General features: G+C 47.6%; 1 protein-coding gene across 16 annotated transcripts in view; it reads left to right on the top strand.

Annotated features, from left to right (window-relative positions):
* KALRN (kalirin RhoGEF kinase) overlaps window positions 1-17,516 on the top strand; it is a 653,035-nt gene that overhangs the window by 213,701 nt on the left and 421,818 nt on the right. For all 16 annotated transcript variants that reach the window (XM_049710431.1, XM_049710430.1, XM_049710429.1 and 13 more), the window contains exons 4-5: window positions 6,297-6,489; window positions 9,864-10,376. In XM_049710431.1, the coding sequence (XP_049566388.1) occupies window positions 6,297-6,489; window positions 9,864-10,376 (706 nt within the window). The remainder of the gene's footprint in view (window positions 1-6,296; window positions 6,490-9,863; window positions 10,377-17,516) is intronic.

Below are 17,516 nucleotides of genomic sequence, written 5' to 3'. Positions count from 1 at the left end.
TCATCAGAATATCTGAAAGGGGTCACTGAAATCATCATTTTAAACAAGGGTCCTAGGTGATGATGAAGTCAGTAAAGTTCGAGAAGCGTCGGCATCAAGTGGCACAAATGCTGTTTCGAGGTAGCACGGGCTTGCTGAGTGCAAACAGCCCCAGTGACGTGATGAACAAAAGAGTAAATGGTATAGAACTGAGTACAAGAACTATCTGGTCAGTCATCCAGTCACTCAGTATACATTATGTCCTGGGCCCGAGAGCCCTTGAGAGTCCATCAAACAGTTCACAGTTGGAAGGGACCGTAATTTATCACAGAGGGTGAGAAGCTGGCCAAGGGGGCCCAGGTCTCAAGCCCCCGTCAGGAAGCTAGTGGGGCAGGGGGGAAGGTGCAGTGGCTGCCTCTGTCTAAATCGGGGGGCACGGGAGATGGAGAGGGCCGCTCACCCTCCTTTCCCCTCCTTAGGTGTATTCGAAGGCCTGCTGCTCCAATCCTCACCATACACAATGCAAATTCTGCCCCTGAAAATTTAATTTGGGCTAAGAAATATCACTGGAAAGGTAAATAACCCAAAGGGAAAAGGAAGGCTGCCTGTTAGTTATGTTCCGGTGTAAATTGGTTTGCTGCAGCTGCTCCCCATGTGAGCACACGGAGTGAGAGGAAGGGAGGTCTGGGGGCATGGAGGCTTGGGGAAGAGGGGGGCTGGGGGCAGCCAAAGAGCAGGGTGTGGACCCTGGTTGTTTCTGGAGTCAGGGAGACAGGGCCAGGGAAGGGTGTGTACCAAATGCCACCTCTGATGATCCTGACACTTCCTCCCATCATCTCAGAGACCAACCAGGAAGACTGCTTCCCTGCTCCACCCATGTCCTGCCCCAGCACCCACTGACACTCCCCTGACCAGCTGGACCAAGGCCTCTTAGCGGCCAACGCAATAGTTCTCATCTCAGCTCATGACCTACCTCTCTGCATCCTTTGACGCTGTAGTTCCTCCTTGAAATCCTCTCCTCCCTGATTTCTTTTCCACTCCTCTCCCGGTTTTATCTAACTTCTCTGCATTTGTTCCTCAGGCTCATCTCCTTTCTCCTCCCATCTCTTAAAATTGATATGCCCATCAGTTCTATACTGGACTCAGAAGAAGGTTCTTTTCATCTTACGTGTCTTCACTGGGTGATCTCACCCACTTCTGTGCATATCTACTTCCACAGTTCATGGATTTATTCATTCAGCACGTGTTATTGAACACCTACTATGTGCCAGGCACACTATGACTCCCAAGTCAAAATTTACAACCCAGATTCCTCTTTTAATCTCCAGACTATATTTCAAATTGCCTTCAGAATTTCATATATGTATGAAATGTGTGTATGTATGACTGTGGCTCTGTTTCTTGAGACAGGGATTCAGGTACAGATGATTTATTAAGGGCATGATCTTTAGGAAAGACCCATAAGGGAGTCAGAGGAGCAGAGTAGGAAGGGGCAGGACCGAGCAAGGCTGTGGTCTCAGATGAAATCTAGCTGGAGGCTGACTGGGGGAGTGAGAAGCCTCTGGAGCATAAGTCACACTTCAGAGTTACCCCACCTTGAGGGAAGGGCACCCCTGTATAAGAGAAGCACTGGCCCCCCTGGGGCGGGGGTTTAACTGCCCAGGCATCCTTTGGAAAAGGTAAGTCAGCCAAAGGTAAGTCTCCTGACATGGTCTCAGGCAAAAGCTGATTGCTGCAACACTTATGGAGCTGGGAGCTGGGCACAGTGGTCAATAAAGAGGCCCTGGCGGGGACACCAACTATGTCTCCTCCAGCAGCTAAGCCTCACGTAGTACAGATCCGTGCCCAGCACCATTGTAAGTGCTTTATGTGTATTAACAAACTTAACCTCTAAAGTAACCCTGTAATGTAGTTACTGTTATTCACATTTTACAGCACCGAGGTTAAAAGTAACTTGCCTAAGGTTTCTTGATAGGTAAATGATGGAGCCGGGATTCAGATCGAGGAGGGTTGGCTCTAGATTCCATACCCTTAACTACCACTCCTCCTTCCTCAGTGTATTAAGTCTTAGCCTGGCCCAGGCACTGTGGGCACTGGGTAGTGAAATCAGTACAAACAGCCCTGCCCTCATCGAGGTTACTTTCCAGTGAGGGAAAATGGACAATGAATAAGTAAAATACATGACCTGAATGGTACTAAGTGCTAAGGAGACCAATAAATCAGGGAAGGGAGGTAGGGAGTGCTAGGTGACAGTGCAGCTATAAATCGGCTGGCCCAAGGAAGACTTCACTCAAGAGGCATTTTAGTCCAAAGGAGGAGGTTTCTCTGCTTCTGTTCTCCTGCTCAGTCTGCTTGACCCTGGTTTACTCTGCAGGGTAACCTTCCCAAATCACTTGCTCACGTTCCATCCCTGAATGACACCCTTCAGTGGTTCCTGATTGCCCTTAGGATAAATGCACCGCTTCTGCCATGGTGCAAGAAGCGTCCTGACTTGAGGCCTGCTTCCACTCCTGCCTCTTCTCTGGAAGCCCTGCTTCTACCGTTGCAATGCCCAGGCAGGGCAGGAGTACAAATGGAAACCCACATACCCTATATCTAAATATTGAAAATTAATACAGCAAGCTAACGAACTGTTAGATAAAATGTGTTCTACACTACCACCTTGACAAACATACCTTCACAGCGACTTAGGAGGCCCGCTTCAGATTCAGGTTTGTTGGACCCCTGGGTTCCATGCTAGAACTCGGCAGCGCAGGGAGCTCTGCCTTCAGCTCGTGCTCTGCCTACCTTCTCACAGCCCAGCTGTGTCTCCCACTGCGGGGGTCCTCATGCGTGCACGTGGACTCCCGGCTCGCACATGCATGTTTTAGCCACACGCTTACAAATAGCAGCTCTTTGCCGCCCCTCAGGCCGAGGTGCTCATACTGGTGGCGTTCCTTACCCTTGAGGAATTGGACTTGGGAGAGAGGCACACATGGGCCAAGGAAACAGGTAAAGACCTTTGAGCTGAGAATTTTAGGGTTTCGGGTACAAGGAACTTGGTCTAGAAAAGGATGGGGGCAGCATGGTCTCTTTCTGTCAAGTGTCCTCGTTCCCTGGGGGGAGGGTGTGCAAGAGGAGGGTCGGAGCCCAGAGTGGGGCTCTCTGAAGCATTCAGACAGCAGTTCCTCATACTCTCTGCCTCTCGCCCCTGTGCCTAAACCAAAGTGAATTACTTGAACTTTCTGAATATGCCATGCTCTTTTGCTTCTGTGATTTTGTGATTGTGCAGACTGCAGAGTGGAGGTCATCCACTTGGATTCTTTGCCCTAATTTCCCCCATCTCCTCTGAGCTCCCTAATCTCGTCCCCTCATCATGCCCCTTCACCCCACACCCAGTCACAAAAAGACCACACGTAGTGGCAACGTGGTGGGTCACATTATATAGTGACCTGAGCTTGGGCTTTTGGAGTCAGTGGTCGTGGTTCTGACTCTGTGCTAGGTACTTACCAGTCATGTGACCTTAGGCAAATTCTGTGCCTCAGTGTCATCATCTCTTACATGGCGAACCATGCCAGGTTTATCCATCATGAGGCTAAAATGAAATAACGTATGTCAAGTGCCCAGCCACCATCCCTGGCACAATAAGTATGCGATGAAAAGTTCTTTTCCCTCCTCCAGCTATGTTCCTTGTTTCAAACCAAACACAGAAAGCACCTTGGTAGATTAGCTGTTTTCACAGAAAGATGCCAATTAGGTTATCTCTCAGCATTCAGCCCCTGGGCCTCTTTCCCCATCTCCTGAGCTAGTGAGAACTTCGTAGAGAGAATTAGTACCTTATTTCTCTTTTAGTTGTCAGAAGTCATTCGTTAATAGAGTGTAAGCTATTCCTGATGACCACATTTAGATGCTGGGATAGTCAAGCTCCAGCTCTTGGTAGCAACAGTGACTCTTTGTTGTTAGGGACAGAGTTTCATCATGTCAGCACAATTATGGTAACAACGATGGAGCCTGAGGAGCAGGTGAGCAAGGAAGTCGGTCATCTCTAAGGGAAGGGAAGACCCACAGTTACCGTGCAGTGCCTGGCATAAGTGCGTGTGCAACAAATGTGAGTCAGGCTAAATGAAACTAAGCTCAGTGAGAAAAGCCATTAAACTGCCATAGAAAAATAGGTAAAAGAAATGGTCAGGTTAAGTCACGGAAGAAATTCTTATAGGCCAATAAGCTATAGCCAGTAATCAAAGGAATGCAAATTTAAATGTAATGCCATATTTTTCTTGGAAAATTGGCAAAGATTTAAAAAATTCAGTGACCAGTGCTGATGAGGATACAGTAAAGGGGCGGCGGTGGGTACTCTCAGCATTGCTGGTAGATATATAAGCTGCTGTGCCCTTCTGTAAAGCAATAATGAGGATGATTTAAAAAAGCTGTGGTGTAGGTATTAGATGGACTATGTGTCATTAAATATAACTGTTTCAAAGAACTGTTAGACATGAGAAAAAATTCTGTGTTACAATGAAAGGTAGAACACTATATGGTATACAAATTACATGTACAAAAAAGACTGGAAGGAAATAGGCCTGAGTATTATAAATCCCTACCATTAGTATCTCTTATACAGATTTTTGAATATTCTAACTTTTCTATAATTACTGGGTATTTTCTCATAATGGGAAAGAAATTCTGTAATTTTAGAAAAAGGCACATTGGTTTCAGACAATAAGGTAGAGAGAATTATTTATGGAAGACCCTGGCCACTTACTGACTCAATAAGTGTCAGAGAAGGAGACGAGGTAACTCCTTTCCTTTGGGATATAGGATTTGTGGAGAAACAAAAGGCTCAGCTTTCCGCCTTGCTGAGTCTAATCCTTTGTGTCAACAAGAAGAAATGGAAAGAGTGTCTCTCCTCACCTGGGGAGTTTCCTGTGTAACTGGGAGGCCCAGTACGCTGCCTTATGCTTGAGACATTCGCACAATCACAGGAGCTGTGGTCTCTTCAAAAGTCTGTGACATTTTCATCACTGGCTGAGATTTGAGAATGAAGCCTGAAACAGGGTTTTGTTTCCTTTTGTAGCCTAAATCCTCCCATTGTGGCCTTACCTCCAGTAGCTATAAGCGATTGGTAGGTGGCGGTGCACGACTGTGGGGCATGCAACATGCACAGGGCTTTAAGCTAGTACAGTCTGGGTAATAGGAAATTAAGCCAAACAACCTAAGGAAATGCTACACCAGTATTTATATAAACATGTGAATTAACCAAAGTCCATTTTGAGTTAGAAAATAAATACACAGGTTAAATAAATGAAGGATAGAAGGAAAGCCCTCTAACTACCAAAACATAGACTTTCTTCCAAATTGAGGCGTTATAACTGTTTTGATCTTTGTTTTTTTTTTTTTCTTTCAATTCTTAGGAGTTATAAAGTCCCAAGTGTTTAAATAAACTTTGCTACTTAATAAGTTATGTAGCAACGTCTTGATTCACTTAGCCTGATTAGTTTCTGGTTTTCAAGGTGGTCACTGTCACTTCATCTGGCCTTGATTTCAAGAGTAGTCTCCCCTGTCTTAACTTCCTGAAATGTGCCTTCTTATACCCTGACTCTTATAATGGAAGTACATGAGACAACGGGACCACATCCACCGTCTAATCAGTCCCACCCTTGTGGCCATCTGAGAGTAATCAGCATGGCTCGGCAACCTGAGTTTTTCAAAGTTGACATACAATTTGAACTACAAGTAATACGTCTTAAATACAATGATGTTATCAATACCTTGTGTACCATCTCTAATCAATTGGTAGAATTGGCCTAGACCCCTTTATTGAAAAAGATTCTTTGGCCCAGGTCGGGTTCAGTGGTAAAGCATAGCAGTGGCTGCCATTGATGTGGGCCCGGGGAAGGACAGCGTTCATGCCAAGGACTTTCCATCGCAGATCTAAGGGCAGCAGCATCCCTGACTCTAGAGAGCTTGTATTCAAATGGAGAAAATATGATTCAACCCAGGAGCAAGAGAGAGAGACAAGAATTAAAAGAAAATCAAACATAATAGTGAATACCGAAACTGTAAACGTCCCAACAAGTGCAATTGACTACAGGGAGAGCTGAGTTACTTGCTAAGTGCTGGGAGAAGGCAGATGACCTTGGTCAGATGGGGTTAATCTCGAAAGGTTTTCTGAGGCAGTACATTTTGAGTTGGATTGCAAGTCAGCCAGGAGACCTGGTGTGAAGTTGGAAGGTTGGTCCAGATAAAGAGGAATGCAGGTTTCCAGATGCTTTTTGACTGTGTACTCCAAAGTCTCAGTGGCCCAGAGTGACCGTGCCTGACCTCTGACCTCCCCACAGTGAGGACGTGTGCAAACGTGGCTTCACCGTCATCATCGACATGCGAGGCTCCAAGTGGGACCTCATCAAGCCCCTCCTCAAGACGCTGCAGGAAGCCTTTCCAGCCGAGATCCATGTGGCCCTCATCATCAAACCCGACAACTTCTGGCAGAAACAGAAGACCAACTTTGGCAGCTCCAAATTCATCTTCGAGGTGAGGCCGACCTCTCTCTTAGCTCCTGTTTTCCTTCCCCTTCTGCCACCCACCCATTTCTCACCTGCACTTCTCCACCTTCCTACCGTCCCCAACATGTCAGGGGCTGATAATTCAGGATTCCTTGGCCACTGTGGCCTTGCCAGTGAGAGTCTCAGAAGGAATAAGAGGCTCCTGCGATTGTCCCAAGGGCACAGAGTCATTAGGCAGTCCTGTTACTACTGATGAGTATAAATCAGAGCAATTGTTTCTGGGGGACAACTTTGTAATTTGGGTCAAATGCCTTAAAATGAGTTTATATCCACTGATCTCTCAATTCTCCTTCTAGGAAAATATTTTTAATATAAAAATTAAAACAGAAAGATGAAGAACTAATGATAACTATAAACAAAAAATGTCTACAAGGATATTCATCACAGTGTTTTTTGCAATAATATACACATATGTATACACAAATATTTACATGTATGCATGTCTATACATGCACATATGTATAGTTCATATCCTAAATATCCATTAATTTGGGCAGCATTAATACACAAATACTATGGAGCCATTAAAAATCGTATTTAGAACAATAGTGTCATTGAAAAATGCACATGATATATTGTTTTTAAAAAGACAAGTTATAGGGCTTCCCTGGTGGCGCAGTGGTTAAGAATCCACCTGCCAATGCTGGGGACACGGGTTCGAGCCCTGGTCTGGGAAGATCTCACATGCCACAGAGCAGCTAAGCCCGTGCGCCACAAATACTGAACCCACGTGCCACAACTACTGAAGCCTGCGCGCCTAGAGCCCGTGCTGCACAACAAGAGAAGCCACTGCAGTGAGAAGGCTGCACACCTCAACGAAGAGCAGCCCCCGCTCGCCGCAACTAGAGAAAGCCCATGCGCAGCAACGAAGACCCAACACAGCCAAAAATAAATAAATAAAATAAACAATTTTTTTTAATTTATGAAAGAAAAAGACTTTATAAAACAGTATGGGCAATATAATCTGAAGTTGGTTTTTAAGAGTATAGTATATGGAGAGGAAGACTGAGAGATACATGAAAATGGTTAACAGTGCTTTATTTGAGGTGGCTGGATTATGTTTTTCTACTTTCTTTTGACAATTTTGTATTACTTTTATACTCAGCAAAAACATGTTTTTTAACTTGATTTTTCTAGAGGCCATATGTGTCCCCTGAGAATTTTTAATGACAACACATTAAATCAATGATTTAGGAACCTTTGTTCCAGCCAAATCCGAGCTGTTCTCCTTTCTCGGAACTCTGGCCCCCATCTGCAAGAGGACGAACCCTGTGTACGTGTGTGTTGGAAAGGCAGACCTGCTCTTAATCTAGCAGCAACTTCTCATTCTGGACGTTTGTCTCCAGGGGCTGGGAGCGCCTTTGTGTGGGGTGGTGGCCCCAAAAGGTTGTGAGCACAGCAACCTGACCACCTGAGAGGCAGTTCTCTGTGTAAATAACACGAGAAATTTGACTTGGTGTAAGAACAGTTAACTCTCATGCTCCCCCAGAACCCCTTCCCAATGCTAGGAGTCCTGTAGGGAAATAAATGCTTTGTGTATTTTTTGGTTTGTTTGTACAGAAGCGGTGACAACAGGCCTATAAATTTATTAGCTGAAGCGACTGGAAACAATCTTTCCAAGTCTTGAAACTTTTGCTTCAGCCTAGCTGCCCAGTATTTCCCATCTCCCTGCACCTCCTTCACCCCAAATTGAGCACGCTTGTCTTTGCCTCCTAAACAAGAAGAGCAGGAGACAGAGGTGGGGGCTTCCAACTCAGAAGAATATTTATGACGTAGTGTTTTATAAAGAGCAGATGCAGTACTTAGTGCAGACCGAGATGGTAGGTGCTACAGAGATGAGAGTCCAGGCTTGTTCAATGGCAGATACTTAATGAATAGTTAGTGAATAATCATGGGAGACTTCCTGGAAGTGGTCAACTTTGAGCCAAATTCAAAGGGGAAAGGGCTGTAACACAGGGCTTTTCAGGGTTTAATGCGCAGATTCTCCTGGGGTTCTTGTTAAATACAGATCCTGACCCAGAAGGTCTAGGTGAGGCCTGAGATCCTGCATTTCTAACAGGCTCCCAGGTGGTGCCTATGTTGCTGGTTTGAGGGCTGCATTTTGAGTTGCAGGGATCTGGATCAGCAGAGGCTTGTGCCACTGGTTGCACATTAGGAGCGTTTAAAATCACCCCTGCCCAAGCTCCAGTCCAGGCCAACTAAATCAGAGTTTCTAGGGGTGGGGCTTGAGCGTCAGTGTTTTTTTAAACTCCCCAAGGGACTCTGATGAGTTTGAGAACCCCTGTTTCAGACACAGGCAGCTCCTTCCTGTGCCTTTGGAAGGAGATAGAAGGAAAAGGGGAGAAGAGGAGGCGATGCCCGGAGAGCAGCAAGACAGAGGGAGACGAACTGCTTTTAAGGGTTCCAGTAAGGATGCAGCCCTCAGATCGTCCTGATGAGCGCTCACAGGGGCTGAGCACGTGCTCCATGCTGGTGCCCTCGACGCTTTACACACCGTCAGGTTTAATTCCAGCACAGCCCGAGGAGAAAAGCATTATTACCTCCATTAGACAGAGGATGAAACAACGGCTCTGCGAACTTAGTTTGCCCGGTTCACACAATTAGTAAGTGTAGGGCTGGACCCCGAATCCAGATATTTCTCTAGTAGCCTCTCCTTCTCCAGCAGAGAGAATCGAGAAATCCTGTAGGAAAGAAACAATCTTTCTTGGTACGTCGGGGTGGTTGCCTGTGCCGTCATTTGCTGCTCTGTGTCCTGGAGACAAACATTCTCCACTCTGCTCTCCAAGAGAGAGAGACTCCCTGTCCCCCGAGCCCTGTTTGTTCACTGCATCAGAGAAGGGCATCTGCTTGTGGGAAGAGGCAGGAAGATCGCCTCTGAGACCCTTGCAGCCCAAGACTGACCCACACTGCTTAATCCAACCATGAGGATATCCTAGGTTTTAAAGCTATTGAGAACTAGACCCCCTAAAATTAGATTCAGTCTGTTCTTCCAGCTTCTGATTCTAGCATCCTGAGCCGTGTTGTGGCAGACTTGGGGATGGGAAGGAGGAAGATGAGAGCAGTAGGAACATAAAGGCAGTCTTCCCTTCAATGGCAAATGGTGAGCAGGCGGAGAGGCTCTTTGAACCAGTAAGCCGGTCTTTTGAAACTGCCAATCTTAGCTGACCAGGGGGCTGCCTGCTCTCCCATTTGCCCTTTCCCAGGCAGGCTGTGGTCATTATTATATGGACTTATCTTGGCCTTTCCCCTTGACTTTCTCTTTTCTGCCTACGGCTGCCCTGGGGTCTTCCCCTGACTTGCCGCAGCATCACTGAGTCTCCCTCTCTGTGTCTGCCCATCCAGACGAGCATGGTGTCCGTGGAGGGCCTCACGAAGCTGGTGGACCCCTCCCAGCTGACAGAGGAGTTTGACGGCTCCCTGGACTATAACCACGAGGAGTGGATCGAGCTGCGGCTCTCCCTGGAGGAGTTCTTCAACAGTGCCGTGCATCTGCTGTCGCGCCTCGAGGACCTGCAGGAGATGCTGGCCCGCAAGGAGTTCCCCGTGGACGTGGAGGGCTCGCGGCGGCTCATCGACGAGCACACACAACTCAAGAAGAAGGTGCTCAAGGCCCCTGTGGAGGAGCTGGACCGTGAGGGGCAGCGGCTGCTGCAGTGCATCCGCTGCAGCGATGGCTTCTCAGGGCGCAACTGCATCCCGGGCAGCGCCGACTTCCAGAGCCTGGTGCCCAAGATCACCAGCCTCCTGGACAAGCTGCACTCCACCCGGCAGCACCTGCACCAGATGTGGCACGTGCGCAAGCTCAAACTGGACCAGTGCTTCCAGCTGCGGCTCTTCGAGCAGGATGCTGAAAAGGTAGGAGGGTGCTGGCCAAACCTGAGCAGGGCTGGGGTGGGGGGCATACGTAGCTTTCTAGGGAGAATGACGGAGACTGCTAGTCCAACATTTTAGAGCTCCTCTTGTGGAGTGTTTATTATGTGCCAGGGATTGTTCTGTGGACCTTGTGTAAATTAACTTATTTTAATCTGGCAAGAGTCCTATGAAGTAGGTGTATTATCATCATCCCATTTTACAGATGAAGAAACTGAGAGGCTAAATAACTCGGCCAAACTAGGAGGTGCAGCATGGCTGCAGAGTCCACGCTTTTGCACTATTGGACACTGCCCCTCTCAGGGCGTGCCGTGCGTAGTTCAAGCCAGCTGAGCAACAGGAGTGACAATGCTGTTACCAGCCACAACAACATGACTTAGCGGTTACTGCCCTGCAGTGTATTTGACTATTGACAAAGCACTTTCGCATACAGTCTTATTTAGTCTACGCAGCCCTTTGGTCCTTTGAGGTGGCTGGTGGTGGGTGTTATTTGATCTCAGGGCCACAATGGCAGACTTGACACAGGAATCCAGCTGTCTTCCATTTGAAGTCCAGGGCTCTTTTCCTGCCATACCACTTCTTTCTGGAGGTTTTCCCTCAGCTGCTGCACACTTTGTCGAGCAAGATATTTTTCCAGCAGTGAATTTTCAAAGCTTTCCCCTTATCAGGGAGATATGAGAAAGTGAAAAAGGAAAATACCATACAGTGCCTCTTTGCTGAGAATGCAAATGTATCTCCTCTAGAAGCTCTCCAAGCTAAAGAAGAGAGTTTACTGTTACATGCACTTTAAGAAGAGTGAAAGGGGCTCTCCTACCAGTTTTCTGAGAATAACACATTTAAATGCACAATACCACTCGTAGGAATACCATGACTCTCAGTAACCTGTGAGTTTTACAGACAGCGTCTGATATAATGGTTTTGTGTCTTTTAAGAGCCCATATTGAAAATGTCTCTAGGTAGTTTAAGTGATGAAATCGGGATATAAAATGATATAATTATGATCCCAGTTTATGTAAGTGTGCTAGCATAAGTATAGCTGGAAGAAAATTCACCACAATATTAATAGTTTTGATTTCTAGGGGCAAGGCTTATGCTTGATTTTAATCTCTCTGCATAAATTTTCTGTGCTTTCCAATCTCTTATCATTTATAATCACATGAAAATCAATAGGTATAATTTTAAAAGAGTGCATGGCCCCTTTCTACAACAGAACTTTTGAACATCATTTAAGCCAGAGTTTGGAAGAGACATGCATGTAAAGGAGTTTTTGCACAACTTTAGGAGCTGCAAGGTTTCCTCTGGGCTTCCTGAGGGCTGTTTACCCAGTGGCCGGGCAGCCTGGGTCTGACCCTGGCCTGGCCTGGATTTGGGGTTGCGGGCACTTGGACTACAGAATCCCCATCTCATATCCAAGTTAGGAGAGACACCAGGTCAGGAGCCAGCTGCTCTGCAGACCCAGAGGCAGGTACTTTGGCTCCTGTGACCGATGTTGGAAGGGTTTGGAACATTTCTTTTTCACTTGAGGTCTCTTCTGCTCTGCGGCAGGAGATCTGCTTTGCATCCTGGCCTGAGTGCCTGTTTCAGTGAGCCGGGACAGAAGAGGAGGTAGGGGACTTAGGTCTGCCTAGATGTGTCTGAGTTTGAGGCGCTTCACTGCATCCTTCAAGTTCAGGAAATGGGAAGCCAACGTAGGGCACAGACAGTGCCCATCTCCAAAACAAAACAAAACAAAACAACATAACATACCTTAGCCCCAGAAACCCCAAGGTAGGGAAGGCTGACCTAGAGTCAGTCAAGTGCCAGCCAGCCAAGCAGTAGTTGTTGCCACACATATATCCTCTCAATTCATCCTCGTGAGAATTGTATGGTATATTATTATTCCTAATTCACAGTGGAGGAAATGGAAACTCAGAGAGATGAAACGACTTGCCCAAGATCACACTGCCAGTTGGACAGAGCCAGTATTTTGTCTGTCTCCAAAGCCCACCCAAGCTCTTATCCAATAACCCTACTATGCCACCACTCCTAGGGTCTGCCTCACGCTACCACTGAATGCTGCTGGTTAGCCCCTGAGTCCCCTGGCCCATGATGACTCTAGGGAAAATCTCAGATCCCATCTTCTAACTCTCATACGACAGCAGGGGCCCTTAACCTTTCTGTGCTCTGGACCCCTTTGGTCTGGTGAAGCCTATGGACCCCTTCTCAGAATAATATTTGTAAATGTACAAAATAACATACAGGCTTGGAAAATAATTTTTGAAGTACAGTTATTAAAATTTTTAAGTGTAGCAACATATGTACTTCTTTAGGAACATGTTAAACAACAAGATGGACTTGAAGTCTTATGACTACCATAATTTTGAAGTAGTGATGACCGTAACTGACATTTCGGGACAAACAGCCCTGATATGATATGAGAATGTGTGTGTTTCTATCGATGTCAGAGGCCCAAGTATTGGTAACATTAATGAAGTTTGTTGCCTCTGTTCATAATTGAAGAGGATGCTCTATTTTAGTTAGAGGTGAGTAAAAATAAAGGTGTAGTTTTTCCCTGTTCGAATCCATGATCCCTGAATTCTGCGCATGGACTGTAAGTTAGGATCTGTGCTCATACCTTAAAAAGACGTGTATGTGCATGCGTGTTTGTGCACGTGTGTGTGTGTGTGCATGCGCATGTGTAGAGGGGGAGGGGTGGGGGAGAGAATATCTAAAACAAAACAGAGGGAGTAAAAGGCCGATGGGAAGAGGGCAGCCCAGGAATATTTTGGTATTGAGTCAGTGGCGAAAATGCTGCTCAGGCTTGACCCGGCTGCCACAGAAATGTGCTGGGTGAGGGGCAGGGGAGGAAAACAGTCCTTTTAAATTGCTTCAAGATTAATTTAAAATATCTGTGCAGAGCTAAGTGCCTCAGCCCTTGACTTATTTGGTGTTTTGGAAAGGGGGTGAGGAGGGTGGTGGCTTGGGTAAGAGTTGTGTGTGCATATCCTCATCTAAACAAGGGCCTGAGGAAATAGTTCCTGCATGAGCCACGTCTTAGCCTCCTCTCTGGTGGGAGGCTTGTCGGAGGCCTTTAATTCCAGATCTGGGAAGCTCTTGGCAATTGGAGGAGTCTGATGATCACCCAGCTTCTATTTTTGTAAAGGGGTGGGCACAGCATCTCCCCTCTGGCCCTGTGGGTGACAGCTTCTTTCCCAGGCCTTAAATAATGGTCAGTGCTCCCCACTTACCAGCTGGCCTTGGGAAGTGAAACAACCCCTCCCCACCTTCCCCTGACCTCCGCAATGACCCTATGCATGCATCCCTCATCTTGGGGGTGGCGGGGAAGGAGCCTTTCTCTCTCCCAATTAAACATTTAGGGAGGAGGGACGCTGTTTTGCAGCTAATTCATAAAGCAGGCCACCCATTCATTTAATAAACTTATGCTGAGCAGCTGTCATGAGCCCAAAACAAGGCACTAGGATAAAGATGAGTGAGCCAGAGTTTCTGTCTTGGAGCAGCAAGTTGTCATCAAGTCCTATTTATTATTACTTATGTCTGCTGTGTGCACCTCACTGTCCTAGGCACAGCCTCTGTGCTTAGGGAGTTTTCAGAGAAGGGGAATATTGCAGCTCAGGAATGACAGGAAAGCCTTAATGAGCGATTTGTGGGAGGGCTGGGTAATTCAGAGGTGATTCAAGTAACGCATAATGCACTTTGTTGGAAGATGTGCACCGCTGCCTGGGCCCTGGGCCCTGGGCCCTGTGCCCTGTGCCCTGTGCCCTGTGCCCTCTGGTCTGTAACTAATGGGCCTGTCCTCCACTGTGTTCACAGAATGCAGGCCAGTCCCTCCTCATTAGTCAGGCGCAGATTATGGCTCTCTTTGCAGCTCCATTTCACAGCCAGTTGCCCCCAATGCTGCAGTGGACCCTGTGTGATGAAGGTGTCTGCCCTGCAGTCACATCCCATTACAGGAGAGAAGGGAGGCCTCTTTCCCATTAGGGGGCAGTTTGTGGTGTTAAGCATCATTAAGTAGACTCGTTGTAGATGTCCCCTTGGAAAAGGAAAGGATGGGTGCTGCTCAGTGGAGGGTCTTCCCTAGCTTCCTCCCCCTTCCTGGGTGCCTGGGGCACATCTTAGGATGGTAGAACTGGAAGAGACCTTGAGATGTAAAAGTTTACCTCCCATGCACTGTAGGAAACCCAGCCTTGTCATCCTGATGCCGGCCGTTGTGACCTCCTGCTGCCCATCTATGTGCCAATGCCAATCATAAGTATCAGAAAGTACCAAAGCTGCTGCACCATCCGCCTTCTAACTAGGGGAGGCCCACAGTCTTCCAGTCTTTGTAGGGAAGGAGAAGTGCTTAGAAGGGCTCTGGGCATAACTAGACTTAACTGATGGAGGAACATTTGTCTACTTCGCTTCTGAATAAAGGAGGCTGTACTGGTGTTTACCTGGGAGTCCCTCTAATCTTGCCCAAAGCCCTTCTGGAAAGAGAGAGTATAGTCCCACTTCCTGTAAGAGAAGCCCCTGTGCAAGAATGAACACAGCTATCCAGTGGGTTTCCAGTATTGGAATTATGCTTATCATCAGTTTATACAGCATGTTGTGCTTGTTTCACGTGGGACACATCCAAGGCAAGATCTTTAGCACCACACTTGGGAGGCTATCTAGGTGCCCACCTCCTCTGTGACCAAGGTACCTGCCCAGATGAGAACCTCTCATTGGCTTAGAGGGCCCTGGCCTTGATGGCTGCCCTCACCACGCCACCTGTGGGAAAGCTCCCTTTGGAGAACCTAATTTTATTTTAATTTTATTTTTTAAATTTTGTTTTATTATTTTTTTATACCACAGGTTCTTATTAGTTATCCGTTTTATACATATTAGTGCATATCTGTCAATCCCGATCTCCCAGTTCATCCCACCACCACCACCACCACCCCCGCCCCCCGTCCCCCGCTTCCCCCCCTTAGTGTCCATACGTTTGTGGAGAACCTAATTTTAAATGTCTTCCTGCATATTCATCCTTGCATGGTGAAAGTCTGTTCACACCCACAGGTGCCGTGTCCATGCTGAAATGGAGCTGTGTGAATGGGGGTTCGGATGTGTCCTGGGGTGCCGCTTGCCACTTGGGAGACTGCAGTCACATCTTCAACCTCTGACCCCCAATTATGTTCCCAACAAAACAAAGAGGAAGAGTTTGGGCTAGCTCGGTGTCTTTCGACTTTTTCCTGATTGCACAGGGCACTGTTCTCATGTCAGTCCTCTCTGTCTGTGAAAATGTGTCTCAGTGGGGGAGGTGGGGTGGCAGCGTGTGCGTGTGGTCATGGTGGTGGGGGCTTGGTGGTGGTCGAGAATAGGCTTGTAAGGGGGTGTATCAGAATCCCCAGAGGAGTTCGGTAAAGACCCCCATCCCCCCAAGCCAAATGTGCCTGCCTCTCCCTCTCCTTGGAGACTTGCCACACTCCATGGTGTCTCAGCCCCTTTACAGCTGAACAGCTCTAGAGGAATTTTCGCGTTTTTTGCTATTCATTCTCCCCTGTATATCTACAGTTGGCTCTTCTCTCTTCAGGGTTGTCGCCTTGGGGGATGATGGAAAATAAGAAACTTTTCTCAGCAAATAGAACCGGGATCTGTTGAGTTCTTTTCCTGCTTAAGAAAAAAAAGCCCAAGCTGCTGCCCAGGGTTGTTAGGAGAATTAGATGGGATGATGTGGGTGGAGGTGCTGGCCCCCTGCCTGGCCCAGCATCGCTGCTCCCTAGACCTTGGCTTCCCCTCCTGCTCCCTGTGCTGTTTCAGTCCTGATTTACTCCTCAGTCATCTGGCACCCCCCGCTGAGACCTCGCAGAGCGTGATCCATGCTACCTTCCAAATGAACTTGCTCCAAATAATTTTCAGTGATCCCTAATGGAATAAAGTTAAGAATCGAGTTTTGACAGAAGTTGGCAATTACGATGTCGGTTCATGGGGTCTCCCAAGATCACTAGATTGTGTGGTGCCCCTGGGTGAGGCAAAAGACAGGAGCACGCAGGTCAAACTGGGATCATATCTGATGGGTCAGGGTTGGGAGAGCCGCCACATGGAAAGTTCTCTGGAAAAACGGTGTCTGTCCTTGAAGCAACCACAGAGGAAAGCAGTTCTCCCCAGGGGGATGTGATCACCTGCTACATCTAAGACACTTTTCACCTCCTGCTGTGCGTTATAGCAAAGAACATATTTGTCTTATTCTCTTACAAGCTTGAGGCCAGAAGCACTCCTACAGTCCATCCAAGAAATATGTCTGTGCATTTCGATATCCTTGGAGGTCTGTGCGAACAAAATAATGTTACTTTCATGTTAGTCACCCTGAGAAAATATGAATATGGGGCCCACGGGGTGAAGAGCATCATGGTAGGCAGCAGGGCCCTGCACTGTTACATGCTTATTGTGTTTGCTGTGTGTGTCCTGTTAACCGTATGAGCAATTTAGGACATCGCCAGGATGCCCTGTCACTGGGCAGAGTATCCACTGCTGTTTCCTGCCCTTTCCCTCTGAGGTATAAACAGCTCTGATCACTCCCCAGGGCCCAAAGCAGGACCCTAAGTCTCCTTCTGCCTGGGGTGACAAGAACCAGCGGGGCCGTGTGAAGGGAGTGCACTGCCCTCCTCCCTGCCCCGCACTTGGCCCACTGCCTCTTCTCTCGGCCCCCTCTCCAAGCCGCACGCCCCTCGAGCCAGCAGTGTCATTTGTCAAGCTGAAGCACCATTGTAGTCGTTATAATACGAAATCGTTTTTGGAATGTCAGTGTTTAAAGCGTTCTCACACCCCTGACCTTAGAGATTTTCTGGTCTAGCCCTTCCTTTTACGTAGAAAACTTTGACCCAGAGCAGAGACCCACCCAGAGTCACCCAGTCAGTGGTTCCTCGTTTGGTCTCCCGTCTACTTTGTGCAGGGCGTGAATGTGAGCATCATTTTACATGGGAAAGCTGAGATTTGGTGAGGTTGGGAGGCGTGCCTGGGATAGAGCCAGGTAGGCAGTGGAAAGGTGGGCCCTCTGCTCTGAGGCTGGGGCTCCTTCCCCTCCCACAACACACACACACACGCACACGCACACGCACACGCACACACGCACGCACACAGCCTTACCTTACCCCGGCCCTGCAGGAGAAA

Source organism: Orcinus orca, chromosome 5 (assembly GCF_937001465.1).
Source record: "Orcinus orca chromosome 5, mOrcOrc1.1, whole genome shotgun sequence".
Taxonomy (NCBI): domain Eukaryota; kingdom Metazoa; phylum Chordata; class Mammalia; order Artiodactyla; family Delphinidae; genus Orcinus; species Orcinus orca.
The sequence above is the reverse complement of the archived record's forward strand: the minus strand, read 5'-3'. Positions and strand labels throughout refer to the sequence as shown.